This window comes from Pogoniulus pusillus, chromosome Z (genome assembly GCF_015220805.1).
Source record: "Pogoniulus pusillus isolate bPogPus1 chromosome Z, bPogPus1.pri, whole genome shotgun sequence".
In the NCBI taxonomy this organism is placed as follows: Eukaryota; Metazoa; Chordata; class Aves; order Piciformes; family Lybiidae; genus Pogoniulus; species Pogoniulus pusillus.
In genome coordinates this window covers 12,862,662-12,878,692 of record NC_087309.1, presented here as the reverse complement: position 1 = coordinate 12,878,692, position 16,031 = coordinate 12,862,662, and the positions used below count along the sequence as shown (strand labels likewise).

Here is a 16,031-nt window from a genome sequence, read left to right as displayed (position 1 = left end):
GTTCTCTGTAAGTTGGGTTTGCAGAGCATACTACTATTCCATTGTTTCTTTGCCAGCAGTGATGCTGGAGCCTTTGTGCAGCATAACTTTGAAATAAACCTGATTTAATTACGTGTCACAGAATCACAGAATTAACAAGGTTGGCAAAGACCTTCAAGATCATTAAGTCCAACCTATCTCCTGACACCTTCTAATTAACTAAACCATGGCACTAAGTGCCTCATCCAACCTCCTCTTAAACACCTCCACTGTATGGTGACTTGACCACCTCTCTGGGCAGCCCATTCCAATGCCAATCATTCTTTCCACAAAGAACCTCTTCCTAACAACCAGACTAAGCCTGCCCTGGCACAGCTTGAGGCTGTGTCCTCTTGTTCTGTCACTAGTTGCCTGGGAGAAGACATCAACCCCCCACCTGGCTACAACCTCCCTTTCAGGTAGTTGTAGAGAGCAATAAGTTCTGCCCTGAGCCTCCTCTTCTCCAGGCTGAACAACCTCTCAGCTCCCTCAGCCACCTAGATGCCAAGGCAGCTAGATCATAGGCAAAGTCAACCATGCCCAGAGATGGCTATATGATGTCAAAAGACAGGCAATATTGTTTGTATGACTGGATGAGGCTTTTAGTGCCATGGTCTAGATGACTGAATAGGGCTGGGTGCTAGGTTGGACTGGCTGATTTTGGAGGTCTCTTCCAACCTGGTTGATTCTATGATTCTATGACTGACAGTATATTTTCTTGCTTGGTGCAATTGTCTGGAGGATTTGGCTAACTCTTCCACAAAGGGCATTTCTGTCTCTGCTTTTATAGAGTTATTTTCTGGCTTGTATAAAGAGCAAAAAAACTAAGTTAATGATGGAGAACGTTGATGTACTTTGTGCCTGGACACAGTGAAAGAAAGTAACTGCCTAAAATGGAACAGCTTGCCTCATGCATGTCTTTTTGGTGGTCCTCTGAAATAGCTGGTTCAGTGGTGGAAACATGCTGATGTGTGTCAGTTTAGATGTGGAGAACCTACACTAATACATGGACTGGAACTGATCCTTGATTCACACTTGGCAGCTCCTATCCTCCCACCAGCAAAGTAATATCTAAAGGCCATTACAAAACTACAACCACAATTGCTTTTGCATTAAAAAGTTAAAAAAAAAAAAGGGCAAAAAACCCTCCCCAAAACAACAAACAACCATAACAAAGTGAAAAATAGAATGAGGGTGCACTGTCTAACATCTGCCTCCTTGTGCTGTTAAACCTTAGGCTTCCTGGTTAACAGGCATCTTTTGAGAGAGCTGGGGGGGAGGGGGAATTTTAGTTGTGCTGGCAGCAGATGGCATATGTGCTTCCAGGACTAAAACTGTATGAGAAATTGATAAACTCTACATGAAAAGAAATTCTATCACACCTAAAACCTGAAGGGACAGACCTAGCTGGTGGGCTGATAGCTTGAGCTATCCAACAGCTGGCAAGAACTGGACCAGAGCGCTTTGAACTATAGGGAAGAAAATAACCAGTTCTATAATCTTGAGCCTGGGCCTTTCTCTAGTTTGAGAAATAGAATCAGAATCATACAGTTTTTTCAGTTTGAAAATATTCTAAGGTCATCAAGTCCAATCATCAATGTAACACCACCAGGGCCATCAAACCACATCCCAAAGCACCACGTCTATATGTGTCTTGAACACCTCCAGGAACAGAGACTCTACCACCTCCCTAAATGGCCTATTCTAATGCCTGACCACCCTTCTAGTGAAGCAGCTCTTCCTAATATGGAATCTAAACCTCTTCTGGTGCAACTTGAGGCCATTTCCTCTTGTTCTATCTCTTGGTACTAGGGAGAAGAGGCTAACACCCACCTCATTCCAATCTCTTTTCATGTAGTTGTAGACAGCAATGAAGTCTCCCCTCAGCCTCTTCTTCTCCAGACTAGACAACCCTAGTTCCCTCAGCTGCTCCTCATAAGACTTGTTCTCTAGACCCTTTGCCAGTGTTGTTACCCTTAGGGAGCAGCCACTGCTTGTGCTATATCTGAAATCAGAAAACTAATCTGGAAAGAGGGAACAAGACTGCAGCTCAGTTACTGAAATGATGCATTCTTGTATTAGTGGCTTTTTGCACAATACCACATTCAAGTGAGTTTTGTGGAACAGAAACAACCTACCTCTCCAAGCTGCTGAGAGCTGCTGGGTCAGCTGAAGATATTGTGCTCCTGGGAGAACTTACAGCTTCTGTGTGGTTGTCCAGCTAAAAGGTGCTCTAAAGTGTCAGACAAGCCATGGGTAATGTGTTTTCCCAGCATGTGTTTTCCACAAGCAACAGTTGTTATGTTCTGGTTAAAGCTTGTTTGTTCATCATGCAACTAGGAAGACTGTTAATAAAGGGAAGATACATCTCTGTTTGTGCACCAGCATAGACTGAGCATCACGTTTTTGCCAGTTCCAAGGAGAATTCTGTTTACCCAGGCTCAGCATGATTGTTTGAGGGAAAAGGAAATGGTTTTTGAGCTGCTGTTGGAAACAATGCTATTGCTAAATATAAGCAAGTAAAAAAAAAAAAAACAGTTGAAATGGGTTGTGCTTTAGTTTCATTTCCTGTTTTACTGATTCTATTTTTTTGTCCCCACAGAACAATTCAATTAAAACATCGAAATACAACTTCTTCACTTTCCTGCCTCTCAACCTGTTTGAACAATTTCAGCGGATAGCCAATGCTTACTTTCTTTTCTTGCTGATTTTGCAGGTATGCAATTCTCTGTGCCATTTCTATTTGATTGTATTGGCTGTTCTCAAAGTTGGTCCATGCGTTGGCAGTGGTACAAAAGCAGAAGCTATAGCTATAGCATCGTTCATTATACTAAGATATTAATCTTAGTAAAATCTTAAAGCAGGCAGAAAGGGTGGCAGAAAAAAAGGTAATTTCCTCTCTTTTCTTTAGTTCAGCCTAAAAAAAAAAAAAAAAAGATTTTTCAGCACACTGTATACCTTTTCTATGCCTACTACCCCTTTGTATCTAGAGCCGAGTGCTCCTGGCTGTCCTTGGATTTGCATTACTTAACACCTTCTGTAGTACAAAGGAAGTAATCTCTTATCCATAGGTTTAAAGGCAAATTCCACTGGCAGTCTCAAAGGAAACAGCAAAAAGAACATATTTGTAACCTGTAACGTTTCCCTGGAAAGGAAGGAGTTAACATCTGGAAAGCTCAAGGCTGGAGCTAGTTTGCATAAAGCTGATTATTGCTGCTCCCTGCTCAGCAGAGTGAGGAAAGTGTCTAATATGGAGTGTGTCAGACATTGGCAGCACTGCTGAACCCTGTAGCTCATAATGGCTTTGAGTTGCACTTTGCCCGTCCCCAGGGGTAATATTACTCTGCTGAAAATTGAATGCACTGGAGAAACTGACATAACAATTTCTGTCCCTTTGCACTTTGGTAGAATATAGATAAATGCTCTGTGGTTGCTGAGTCATACTGGAATACACCTTATTAAAATTATTTTTTTTTAAAAGTATAATTCTGATTAGGCTTAAAGTATGATATTTTGAACATTTTAGTGCATAAATATTTGCAATCTTACCTTTACAAATGAAAGCACAGGGAAAATTTCATGAAGCCCCTAGCAGAGTAATGCACCCTTCTTCATTTATTTATGGGGAATGAATCTGGCAAATTTCAGCTAGTGGAAGTGCCTTTTCAGCTCAGCTGACAGCACTGCTTATGTTGCTGTGCTGCACTCTAGCTGTTTGTCTAACAAATTCACAGTATTTCAAACTATTACTCCACTGTGTCTTTTGCTGAACCAGCTAGGAGTGACTGTGTATAAAAGCATATAACTGTGCTAACTACATCAAAGTGTGGTAAAGAGGACAGCCATTAGTCTTTCTATTCCTATGTTACTTAATTAATGTTTTTTTTCTTCTCTTCTACCCACTGACTCCATCCCTCTAACATTGGGAGTATCCCTTCCTCCATCAACAGTGGATGTGATGGGTAGGCTGTGGGGATTCTTCCTCCTCACTCCTTTGCCACAGCCGGGGAAAGTATAGGCTGGATGTTAGCAGGAAGTTGTTGGCAGAGAGAGTGATTTGCCATTGGAATGGGCTGCCCAGGGAGGTGGTGGAGTCACCATCCCTGGGGGTCCTCAAGCAAAGCCTGGATGAGGCACTTAGTGCCATGGTCTAGTTGACTGGCTAGGGCTGGGTGCTAGGTTGGACCTAGAGATCTTGGAGGTCTCTTCCAACCTGGTTGATTCTATGATTCTGTGATTCTATATTGCAAGTTAGGTGAGAAGGTAACAGTTATGCATCTCTGCAGCCATCACAGCTGAGCAGGAATGTGCTTCCATCATTCCTCCTGGCTGGATTTGGTAGTCCCTATACAATGTGGGTTGTGGCAGCACGGTAGAATAAGCAGTCTCAAAGAGCAGCTCTCTAGGCTTAAGCAGCTGGTTTAGTGGCACAAATGTCAACTTCACAATGCACATGGATCAGACACTGCCCAGATCCAATCTGATGTATACAGTGATGCTGGTATCACATAGTTTCCACCATTATTGCTGCTCTTCTGGAGCAAGGAAAGAACTGTGCAGAGGTAAGACACCCATCAATGCATCACTGAAGGCATGACAGAGTCACCACCAAATCCTGGGTCCTGTCACTACTAAAAACATGGGAAACAGAACGGCTCTGTTGGTCCTGGAAGAGCAAGGTCAGCTGGCAACAGCTGTGTGTTGTTTGTGAAGTTTTGAGTTCAGCAAAACATGAAGAATTACTGAAACAAAACAGTTTGAGGGCCCTACACAGCAGGTGGCCTTACTCAGATAGCTACGGGTCCCACTCAGCAGGCTTGCCCAAGTAAACCTCCAGAGAAATCCACTGGGGAGTTTGCAATCCTACAAGCAACAAGAAAGAGAACCCACTCGATGTTTATATTCTATATAACAGCAAAATGTGGGTTCCCTGTCTGTCCCGCCTTTGTGGGGTCACATAAAAGCAAGAGAGTTGCACATCTGTCTTTATTCTGTGTACAGATATTGTAGGAAAATGTTCTTAATCATAGAACCATAGAATCAATTGGGTTGGAAGAGACCTCCAAGATCATCCAGTCCAACCTATCACCCAGCTCTATCTAGTCAACCAGACCATGGCATGTCTTATCTCGAACACCTCCAGGGACAGCAACTCCACCACCTCCCTGGGCAGCCCATTCCAATGGCAAATGTTATCTGCAGCTTCCACAGAATGCAGTATTTTGTTCCCATCTGTTAGCTGAACTGGCAGGAAATTTCTCAACTCAGATTTTTTTTTTTCCTCCTACAGCTGATTCCTCAGATTTCGTCACTGGCCTGGTTTACAACAGTGGTGCCCCTAGTGCTGGTGCTGGCTGTATCAGGAGTCAAGGATGCCATCGATGATTTTGTAAGATCTGCACTGCTGACCTGTGCTTTGGAGTTTGCCTGTGGTTCTTCAGCACAATGACCAAAGCAAACCACTGAAAATTACCGCAGTCAGTGTCAGGCAATTGGAGAATTGGTCTGTGGCCATGTGGGGCCTGAAACTAGATCCCCAAATCTGTGATTGGTTACCTAAAAAGGAGCTAGACTTTCCAAATTGCTGAGCAGCCCAGCAGCTCTGTTGAATTTCTGTGAAGCTGCTCGGTATGCCTGAAAATATGGTCACTGATAGACACATCTGGATGCATCAACAGAAGTCTGCTCTTAAGCTCCTACTTTGGAAAACTCATCCTCTGACATCTAGCTGCAATGGAGGCAGAAAAACCTTTTGGTAGGAAGTAAGCAACAGCTTCTGTGTGACTTTTCAAACCTACAGTTTTGGTCAAACCGCTCACATCAAAGCTGATGGTCAAAGCCCCATTGACTTTTAATGGGACATTAAGATGACTTTAGCATCTGTTTTTCTCACGTTGTTGGGTAACTTTGATGCTGTGTGGAGACTGGCTGCAACTTTCCAAGCATGCCAGTGAAAGTTAGTGAGGTGCCCTTCAGACAGCAGTGCCAGAACATTTGTAACCACTTTCCACATCTGAGCTGCCTGGTGATCTTTGCAGTCCAGTTATACTGCTAGCGTAAACATGGGCTCGACTATGACTCAGGTGTGACTCTAGGGTGCCTGACCCATTCAGCCAGATAGGTGAAAACTTAAGTTACTCAACTGTCTACATTTCCTGTGTGTGTGTTTTGTTTTGTTTTTTTTTTTTCCTTGGAAATGCCTTTTAACACAATGATCAAATTTTCAGAATCGACACAAAAGTGACAAACATGTCAACAACCGCCCAGTCCAGGTCCTGATCAATGGCATGTAAGTCCTTTCTAGTTCGCTGTAATTTTGACCAAGTAGAGCACTTCATTAATACCCTTTCTTCCTCCTTCTCTCTCTCCTTCCCTCCCTCTCTCCTTCCCTCCCTTTCTCCCTTCCTCCCTTCCTCACTCCCTTCCTCCCTTCCTCTCTCTCTTCCTCCCTTCCTCTCTCCCTTCCTCTCTCCCTTCCTCCCTTCCTCTCTCTCTTCCTCCCTTCCTCTCTCCCTTCCTCTCTCCCTTCCTCCCTTCCTCCCTTCCTCTATCCCTCCCTTCCTCTCTCCCTTCCTCCCTTCCTCACTCCCTTCCTCCCTTCCTCTCTCTCTTCCTCCCTTCCTCTCTCCCTTCCTCTCTCCCTCCCTCCCTCTTTCCCTCCCTTCCTCTCTTCCTCCCTCCCTCCTTCCCTCCCTCTATCCCTCCCTTCCTCTCTCCCTTCCACCCTTCCTCACTCCCTTCCTCCCTTCCTCTCTCTCTTCCTCCCTTCCTCTCTCTTCCTCTCTCCCTTCCTCTCTCCCTTCCTCTCTCCCTTCCTCTGTCCCTCCCTCCCTCCTTCCCTCCCTCCTTCCCTCCCTCCCTCCTTACCTCCCTTTCTCCTTTCCTCCCTCCTTCTCTTTCTCCCTCCTTCCCTCCCTCTATCCCTCCCTTCCTCTCTCCCTCCCTCCCTTCCTCACTCCCTTCCTCCCTTCCTCTCTCTCTTCCTCCCTTCCTCTCTCTCTTCCTCCCTTCCTCACTCCCTTCCTCCCTTCCTCTCTCCCTTTCTCCCTTCCTCTCTCCCTTCCTCTCTCCCTCGCTCCCTTCCTCCCTCCCTCCCTCCCTCCCTCCTTCCCTCCCTCTAACCCTCCCTTCCTCTCTCCCTTCCTCCCTTCCTCACTCCCTTCCTCCCTTCCTCTCTCCCTTCCTCTCTCCCTCCCTCCCTCCTTCCTTCCCTCCCTCTCTCCCTCCCTTCCTCTCTCTCTCCCGCCCTTCCTCACTCCCTTCCTCCCTTCCTCACTCCCTTCCTCACTCCCTTCCTCTCTCTCTTCCTCTCTCCCTCCCTCCCTCCCTCCCTCCTTCCCTCCCTCCCTCCCTCCCTCCCTCCCTCCCTCCCTCCCTCCCTCCCTCCCTCCCTCCCTCCCTCTCTCTCTTTCTCCTTCCTTCCTCTCTCTCTTCCTCCCTTCCTCTCTCCCTTCCTCTCTCCCTCCCTCCCTCCCTCCCTCCCTCCCTCCCTCCCTCCCTCCCTCCCTCCCTCCCTCCCTCCCTCCCTCCCTCCCTCCCTCCCTCCCTCCCTCCCTCCCTCCCTCCCTCCCTCCTTCCCTCCCTCTTTCTCTTTCTCCCTCTCTTTCCTTCTTCCTTCCTTCCTCTCTCTTTCTCTCTCTCTCTTCTTGTTTTTTTCTATGTGATTCCCAAGGATCACTTCACAATTCAAAACTGAATTGTCTCTCACACATTTAGTTCACTGTGCAGTTTGGGATTATATGTCTGACGGATGAAACCACAACAGAGCATGCAGTACTGTGCATGCATTATGACTCTCACCTTACAGTGACAAAAAGTACATGATTTCTGTTCTTGAATGTATGTTTGTTTTGGTGTTTTGTTTTGTTGTTTGTTTTTTTTTCTAAATTAATTATACTTTGAGACTGTTGTATTATTTTTCTCCTTATTCTGGAAGTGTCAAACAAGGCTATCTTCATTATTATTATGTTCATATCATTTACTTTCACACTAAGCAAAGCTAGGAGAGGCTGAGGGAGCTGGGGTTGTTTAGCCTGGAGAAGAGGAGGCTCAGGGCACATCTCATTGCTGTCTACAACTACCTGAAGGGAGGTTGTAGCCAGGTGGGGGTTGGTCTCTTCTCCCAGGCAACCACCAACAGAACAAGGGGACACAGTCTCAAGTTGTGCTGGGGGAAGTCTAGGCTGGATGTTAGGAGGAAGTTGTTGGCAGAGAGAGTGATTGGCATTGGAATGGGCTGCCCAGGGAGGTGGTGGAGTCACCGTCCCTGGAGGTGCTGAAGAAAAGCCTGGATGAGGCACTTAGTGCCATGGTCTAGTTGATTGGACAGGGCTGGGTGCTAGGTTGGACTGGCTGATCTTGGAGGTCTCTTCCAATCTGGTTGATTCTATTCTACTCTATTCTATTCTATTCCATTCTAGATATTATCAACAAGTAATTTTAAGCAAAGAAGTAGGAACAGCTTCCTCATCCATGTCACAATACTTTTGAGAGAGTGTAGCACTTTTGACTTAGATGTACTCAAAACAGTTCATCTGTGTTCTTTGGACATTGTACCACGAGTACTGTTCTTTTCTGCAGGAAAAAAAAGCAGCAGCAACTTTGGCTTTTGTGGCAGGCAGATGTGCTGTTTACTTGTGGCTCCATGGAGTCCAACTGCGTGTACAACACAGCTGTAGACAGCTGTGAAGGCTCTGGTAACTTTTTACTATAGATAGCAGAAAGTTGTGTGAACTCCAGCAGATGATCAAACAGTTAAAAATGTAACTGGAGATGGAAGAATAGGAACATACTTTCTGTGCTTTCTGCTAAGGAACCACTTTCTTGGTTTACCCTGCATTAGTTACTGTGCCTAGGAAACATACGCTGAAATAGAGGTTTTCTAATGCTTTGCCCTTGTTCATAAACTGGAAACTGTATGTTCTGCCCAACTCCAGCCAACACTGACAAAACAAGGCTGAGATGAACTCGAGCTTGAATACCCAGTCTCATTTTTACAGTGTCACAGTATCACAGTATCATCAAGGTTGGAAGTGTGATGGTTTGGGCTCTTACCCGCCCCCCCCCCCCACTTTTGAATTTGCCCCAGCTAACTCAGACGGCCTCTGGGAATATAAATGAAGCTTTTTATTTTACAGCAGCAAATATACAAGCAGCTATTTACAATATATACAATTATATACAGAAATATACAAAGGATAAACAATACCAAAGCACAACTCCCCTCCCAGAAACCTGAGTCCCCAGGAGGGGCTCTCAAACCACCCCAACACCTTCCCCGTTCCCTCTCAACCTTACCCCAGTTCTCAGGAAGAAGAGAGGTGCAGCCAAGAGGTTAGGGAGCAAGGTTAGTGGGAGTAAGGTTAATGAGATGTGACTAGGTCTGAAGGCAAAGGCAGAAGTGAAAGACAAAATGGAGAAGGTTTTTACTTCTTCTTCCCAGAGTTCTCAGCATGACTGTGAGCGAAGAAGACACAATTGTTTTTCATTTCACAGCCCATTATCTAGTTCTTTTACCAAAACATTCTAGCTTGCTTCAAACTAGCACAGGAAGAGACCTCACAGATCATCAAGTCCAACCCTTTACCACAGAGCTCAAGGCCAGACCATGGCACCAAGTGCCACGTCCAATCCTGCCTTGAACAGCCCCAGGGACGGCGACTCCACCACCTCCCCGGGCAGCCCATTCCAGTGCCCAATGACTCTCTCAGTGAAGAACTTTCTCCTCACCTCCAGCCTAAATCTCCCCTGGCACAGCTTGAGGCTGTGTCCTTTCGTTCTGGCGCTGGCCACCTGAGAGAAGAGAGCAACCTCCTCCTGGCCACAACCACCCCTCAGGTAGTTGTAGACAGCAATAAGGTCACCCCTGAGCCTCCTCTTCTCCAGGCTAACCAATCCCAGCTCCCTCAGCCTCTCCTCGTAGGGCTGTGCTCAAGGCCTCTCCCCAGCCTCGTCGCCCTTCTCTGGACACACTCAAGCATCTCAATGTCCCTCCTAAACTGGGGGGCCCAGAACTGAATCTGCTTATACAACTATCATAACTTAGTTCCGTTGGTGCTACCAGTTTAGCTGTCTGACTGCATGCAGGTCTTGCTTAGAGCTGTGAAGGCCACTGTAAACATGGGCTTAGCTAGGCACATGCACAAACAAAACATCTACCTTGGCTGTCCTGTCAGGCTGACACACAGACAGATCTGTTGCTCTGCCTCACAAAATACCACTTAGAAAAACCATCTAAGTTGACAATTTTCCCAGGTGTGTGGAAAGTCTGGGTTTGTTTTGTTTTGGGTTGGGTTTTTTTGTTTTGTTTTGGTGTTTTGTTTTTTTTAGACAGTGTGGCCCTTTAGGAGAAGGAAGGAATTAGTCAGTTCAGAGAGGATACTGCACAAGGGTTGTGATGTTATTGTAAGTCTTGCTCTCAACCCTGCAGAAGTCATCCCAAACAGTGCCTCTGCTTTTTTTAATTGCTATTTTTATTTCATTGTGGTGCTCCTTTAACTTAATATGGATCCAGCCAAACCATAGAATCATAGAATCATAGAATCAACCAGGTTGAACCAAGCTCACTCCATTGTATCAACAACCCAGGTCCCAGTAGCATCTACAGCCTGGCCTCAGGAGCGGAGTTGAGTATTCTGCTTTCTTAAGTGGTGTTTGCTTTGCATACCTATTTAATAGGAGTTTTCTTGCAGGTTAAAGGATGAAAAATGGATGAATATCCAAGTAGGGGATATAATAAAACTAGAGAACAACAACTTTGTGACGGTGAGTGAAGTTTCTCTTCATTCTATTCATGGTCAGTGTCTGTAATTACTCTTATCCCTCACACACAAATGAGTCATTAGTGGTGACAATTGCCTCAGTGACCTTCAGTGTGCAGAAACCACAAGTAGCACTGCAGTGCCATGACCTCTGACTGTGTGGACTCATGCCAAGTCTGTCTGTCCATGTGCAGGCTGATCTACTGTTACTGTCGAGCAGTGAGCCACACAGCCTGACATACATCGAGACAGCTGAACTGGATGGGTAAGCAAGCCTGCCCCTCAGGTGCAACCACTGCTGCCACTGCAAGGCCAGATCTTCACTGTCATCTTGGGTGTCACAACTTTACCCACAACAGCTTTATTAGCCCGAGTTTCCAGACACACAGAATAAACTTTGGGTAGACATTCTGAAAATGACGTTTTCTGGTGGATGATTTTGCCTCTTTCATTGCAAAATGTCATGTGAGCAGAGGACTTTTATTTTTCTAACACTATATCTAATGCTGAAAGGTAGTTTAAAGTGTGTTCTTACACTATCCTAGGTAATTGGCAGGAGTTTTCTGTTTCTTGTGTTTCCCATAGACACGTTATCTGGTTGAGATAATCACAATGAACAATTCCAGCAATTTCCTAGCATAGCAGATAATAATAATAATGCATAGACACTGCAAAGAATCATAGAATCAACCAGGTTGGAAGAGACCTCCAAGATCAGCCAGTCCAATCTATCCAACCTATCCATCCAGTCCAACCTATCCATCCAGTCCAACCTATCCAACCAAGGTCATCCCACCCAGCCCTATCCAATCAACTAGACCAGGGCACAAGTGACCAAAAGTCAGAGGGCTGCAACTAATATGTATTAATTTGAGTAAACTGGACTTGACCACATCTTTATGACTGCTGGAGCTAGCATTATCTGGCAGAACTAAGCAATATCAGACAGATCAAGGCACTGTGTCTCTCCCCAAATCCTACAGACAGTTCTCTGTACTTTCCCCACTTGGTCTCTGCTGAAAACAAGCAGGTAGTTACTGTGCATGTAAGTGCCCAGAGACTCTAAACAAATGCACTGTTTGTTGGACACTGCATTTCAAACCTGCCATCTAGGTAGACCCAAAACTTGAGAACCAGAAAGCAATAGATGACCCAGAACTCTCCTGTATGTTCCGATACATCAAAGTTCAGTGTGGTATGAATGGCAGGAGTGACAGTGAGCTACTCAGGGAGCTGTGATTCCTGGTCTTCACTTTGAAGTGAAAATGAGAAGACAGGTCCACATCACTCCCTTTGGTACTGTGCTACCATGTCTAGAATTCCTCTGGTTTGCCTGACATTGCAACTGAAAGAGACAATTAAACTTCTGGCCAGGGAAGAAGGGTTGCTGATGGCATGGTCCCTCAGAAGTCCAAATCAGAAAACTGCCCTCAAGAATAGAAGAGAGTTTTTGGTTTACACAGGGTTCATGCTTTTATCTTGTTATTTGCTACAGTGAAACAAACCTGAAGGTGAAGCAGGCACTGACAGTCACTGCAGAGCTTGGAGAAGATCTTCAGAAACTGACAGAGTTCAATGGTGAGTCTACATGGAAAATTTGCTCTTCAGAGTATTTGCCCAAACACAACAGTGGAGAGAGTGTCTGAGAATCTTCCTCCTAGGTTGTCCCCTGCTCCCTGCCAGGAGTTCTCTGATTGCAGTGATAGGAGAACAGAATGGGTGCACTGCATTCAATATAACAGGTATTGACAGGACATGAGGAAAGAGATCTCTCTTCACTTGCAGGTCTTGATGCCATGCATGGCAATAATCTGAGACTGCACAGCTGGGAATTCTCCATCTGGCTGCACATCTCTTTAGCATTGAATCACAGAATGGTTTGAATTGGAAGAGAACTTACTGATCTTGTAGGGCAAACTTTTCTCTCCTCTCTTGATGCTACCATAAAAGCTGCATTTTAAAGTATTTAAATACAGCACGGATATGGCTAATGGGCAGCTTTATTAGCACTGCTTTGTATATCAAATGACTATAACACAATAAAATAGGATAGAATAGAAAACCATATTATTTCATTTGGAAGGCACCTACAATGATTATTTAGTCCAACTGCCTGTCTGCTTCAGGGCTGACCAAAAGTGAAAGCATGCTTTTTTAAGGGAATTGTTGAAATGCCTCTCAAACACTGACAGGCTTTAGGCATCATCTATCTACCTCTCTAGGAAACCTGTTCTAGTATTGAGTACTCTTTCAGTACTTTCAGCTTTTCAGCTTCCTAAAGTCCATTCTGAATCTCCTCTTGGCATGACTTTGAGCCATTCTCACACATCCTGTCACTGGATACCAGGGAACACATAGCAGCACACACAGAAAAATGAGCCAGACATATTGAAACCAGAATGCTCCATGTTCACACATCATCTGTCTGCAAAGAAGAAAGACCAAGTGGTGTTAGTCATTCTCCTCAGTGCCCTGCTGGCTGAGATACAGGAGCAGTATTACGGGAAGGATCAGTATGGAAAGGGGTGGAGTGATTGCTGCTGTCCTTGGAACATCTCAAGGACTGCAGGCTCTCAGGAAATACTTTCAGATAAAGAGGGAAAATAGTTTTTTAAAACATTCACTTTGGGATGACTATAAAATTCCAGGACAAATGGTGGGGATGTGGCAGAGAGCATAGCTGGGACCTTCTCTGGTAGAGTCATCCAAAGGCATGGGCTTTTCTTTTGTGTTCTACATTAAGGATTTCTCTGAAATGATGGCTGAGGTTTTGAGAAATATGTTTTCATGGGTGCAGTGAGATGCCTTTTGTTAACAGACAGAGTGGCATGCCTTCATTATTTTCCTGAAGAGGCTGCAAAGTGTTATCAGTTTGTATAGAAATCTTGGTCTTAAATATTTTTTCATGCATTTCTGTGTAGTATTTATCTAAGGATACTGCATTCTTGAAATTGCATAGTTAATTGAAATATTTCAACATCTTTGGAAAGCTACAACTGCTTTCATAAAATATTTATTTGTCCCTTAAATCCCTGTTTTAGTTATACTGTAAATAAAAGTGGCCTCCTTGCAATGCATAAAATAAATAAAATGTTTCCCAGGGTGATTTATATTTGGCAGAGTACTGGGAAGAGTGCCTGGAATCAGACCCAACCTTGCATTCCCCCAGCAAACCTCTGTAGAACTATTTAAATATTTATGTAACTCTTTATCTAATTACTTCTTAAGACAGGAAGGGAGGAAGGGGTTGAGGAGCTAATACAGGCACTCAGTGGAACACTTAATGTGAGTTATGATGTTTGTTGGCATTGCGATGGTTCAGATAAGAAAGATGCTTGCAAAGCACTGAAATTCTCTATTCGATTTGGGTAGCTGGGAGATGATAATGGAAAGAATACTTCTTGGTTACCTACTACTTACCATATGTAGACTCAGAAGTATTTAATCCTTTTGAGTAAAATACACTGAGATACTATCTTGCTGTTAATGGGAGAACGAGGTAAGAGATGTCTTGCTGAGGTAGCCTCAGTTGTAGAGTTACTGGGGTTAGGGCAAGTGTATTGAGTAAATCTCTAGAGCTACTCACTACTTTGTGACAGGTCAAATTTAGGTTACTCTATTCTGATCTCAAAATCACCACATTAGTAACCCAAAGTCAACAACTTTGGATGCTGGCATGGGAGGTACGCACACGAGTGAGCGTTGTCCCACAGCTGGCATGAGGAGAGCCACAAACTTTCCTGTTAGGTTTGTTTCACTAAAGTCTCATTGTGTAGTTTCAGATTGCACTGCAGAATCTCTGTTTAATTTCTACTTTTCAAGGGGTTTCAAGGGCTGCAGTGAGATGGGGCTGGGTACTGCAGTCTTCTAGAAATGATAGCAGTATAAGTCAGATTGGTTTTGGATGAACTGGATGAAAACATCTAAGATCTGGTTGTTAGTATGGGCTCTGATCTCACATATCTGACAGAATTTCCTAATCACTTAATCAGAGAATCATAGAATCAACCAGGTTGGAAGAGACCTCCAAGATCATCCAGTCCAACCTAGCACCCAGCCCTAGCCAGTCAACTAGACCATGGCACTAAGTGCCTCAGCCAGGCTTTTCTGGAACTCCTCCAGGGACGGTGACTCCACAACCTCCCTGGGCAGCCCATTCCAATGCCAATCACTCTCTCTGCCAACAACTTCCTCCTAACATCCAGCCTAGACCTACCCTGGCACAACCTGAGACTGTGTCCCCTTGTTCTGTTGCTGGTTGCCTGGGAGAAGAGGCCACCTCCCACCTGGCTACAGCCTCCCTTCAGCTAGTTGTAGACAGCAATGAACTCTGCCCTGAGCCTCCTCTTCTCCAGCCTAAACACCCCCAGCTCCCTCAGCCTCTCCTCAGAGGGTTTGGGTTCCAGGCCCCTCACCAGCTTTCTTGCCCTTCTCTGGACACCTTCCAGCACCTCAACATCTCTCTTAAATTGAGGAGTCCAGAATTGGACACAGCACTCAAGGTGTGGCCTGACCAGTGCTGAGGACAGGGCAAGAATAACCTCCCTTGTCCTACTGGCCACACTCTTCCTGATGCAGGCCAGGATGCCATTGGCTCTCTTGGCCACCTGGGCACACTGCTGCCTCATCTTCAGCTACTATCTACCAGTACTCCCAGGTCCCTGGCTGGTCTCAGCCACTCTGTTCCCAGCCTGTAGTGCTGCTTGGGGTTGTTGTGGCCAAAGTGCAGAACCCTGCACTTGGCCTTGTTCAATCTCATCCCATTGGCCTCTGCCCACCCATCCAGCCTGGCCAGGTCCCTCTGCAGGGCTCTCCTATCAAGTCTGATGATTTGATTGTCATAGAGTACAGCTTTTCTGTGAAAAAAAACCTTCCATTCATAGTGTGCTGGAGACTACCACAAGTCTTAAAGTTTTACTTTCCTTCTGGACTTCTCTGGGGTTTGTTTCCAATCTCTTGAGCCTGGTGTGTTTTGTCTGAGAACAACTGGAAGAGATATAGTCTCCACACATGCTAGCCCTTGGGTAGGCATTTGCAGTCAGTAACCAAAACAACTTTAATCTTCCTGATGTTTAGCTGAACAGACTGAACCCTTGGATTCCCTCTCAATACAGCACACTTGGACTTTCCAGTTATTTTCAGTACATCCACAGGGCTTTGCTTTGAATCTTCAGATGTCAAGTGCAAATGTCGATTTAAATAGCCATTTTTATACTTCAGCATCTGCCTTTACAGTTTTGGATGAGCATATTT

General features: G+C 45.1%; 1 protein-coding gene across 1 annotated transcript in view; it reads left to right on the top strand.

Moving 5' to 3' along the window:
- LOC135173319 (phospholipid-transporting ATPase ID-like) overlaps window positions 1–16,031 on the top strand; it is a 112,884-nt gene that overhangs the window by 36,216 nt on the left and 60,637 nt on the right. Inside the window, exons 4-9 of the mRNA XM_064140131.1 lie at window positions 2,621–2,734; window positions 5,309–5,407; window positions 6,246–6,307; window positions 10,710–10,782; window positions 10,973–11,043; window positions 12,274–12,356. Coding sequence (XP_063996201.1) covers window positions 2,621–2,734; window positions 5,309–5,407; window positions 6,246–6,307; window positions 10,710–10,782; window positions 10,973–11,043; window positions 12,274–12,356 — 502 coding nt within the window. The remainder of the gene's footprint in view (window positions 1–2,620; window positions 2,735–5,308; window positions 5,408–6,245; window positions 6,308–10,709; window positions 10,783–10,972; window positions 11,044–12,273; window positions 12,357–16,031) is intronic.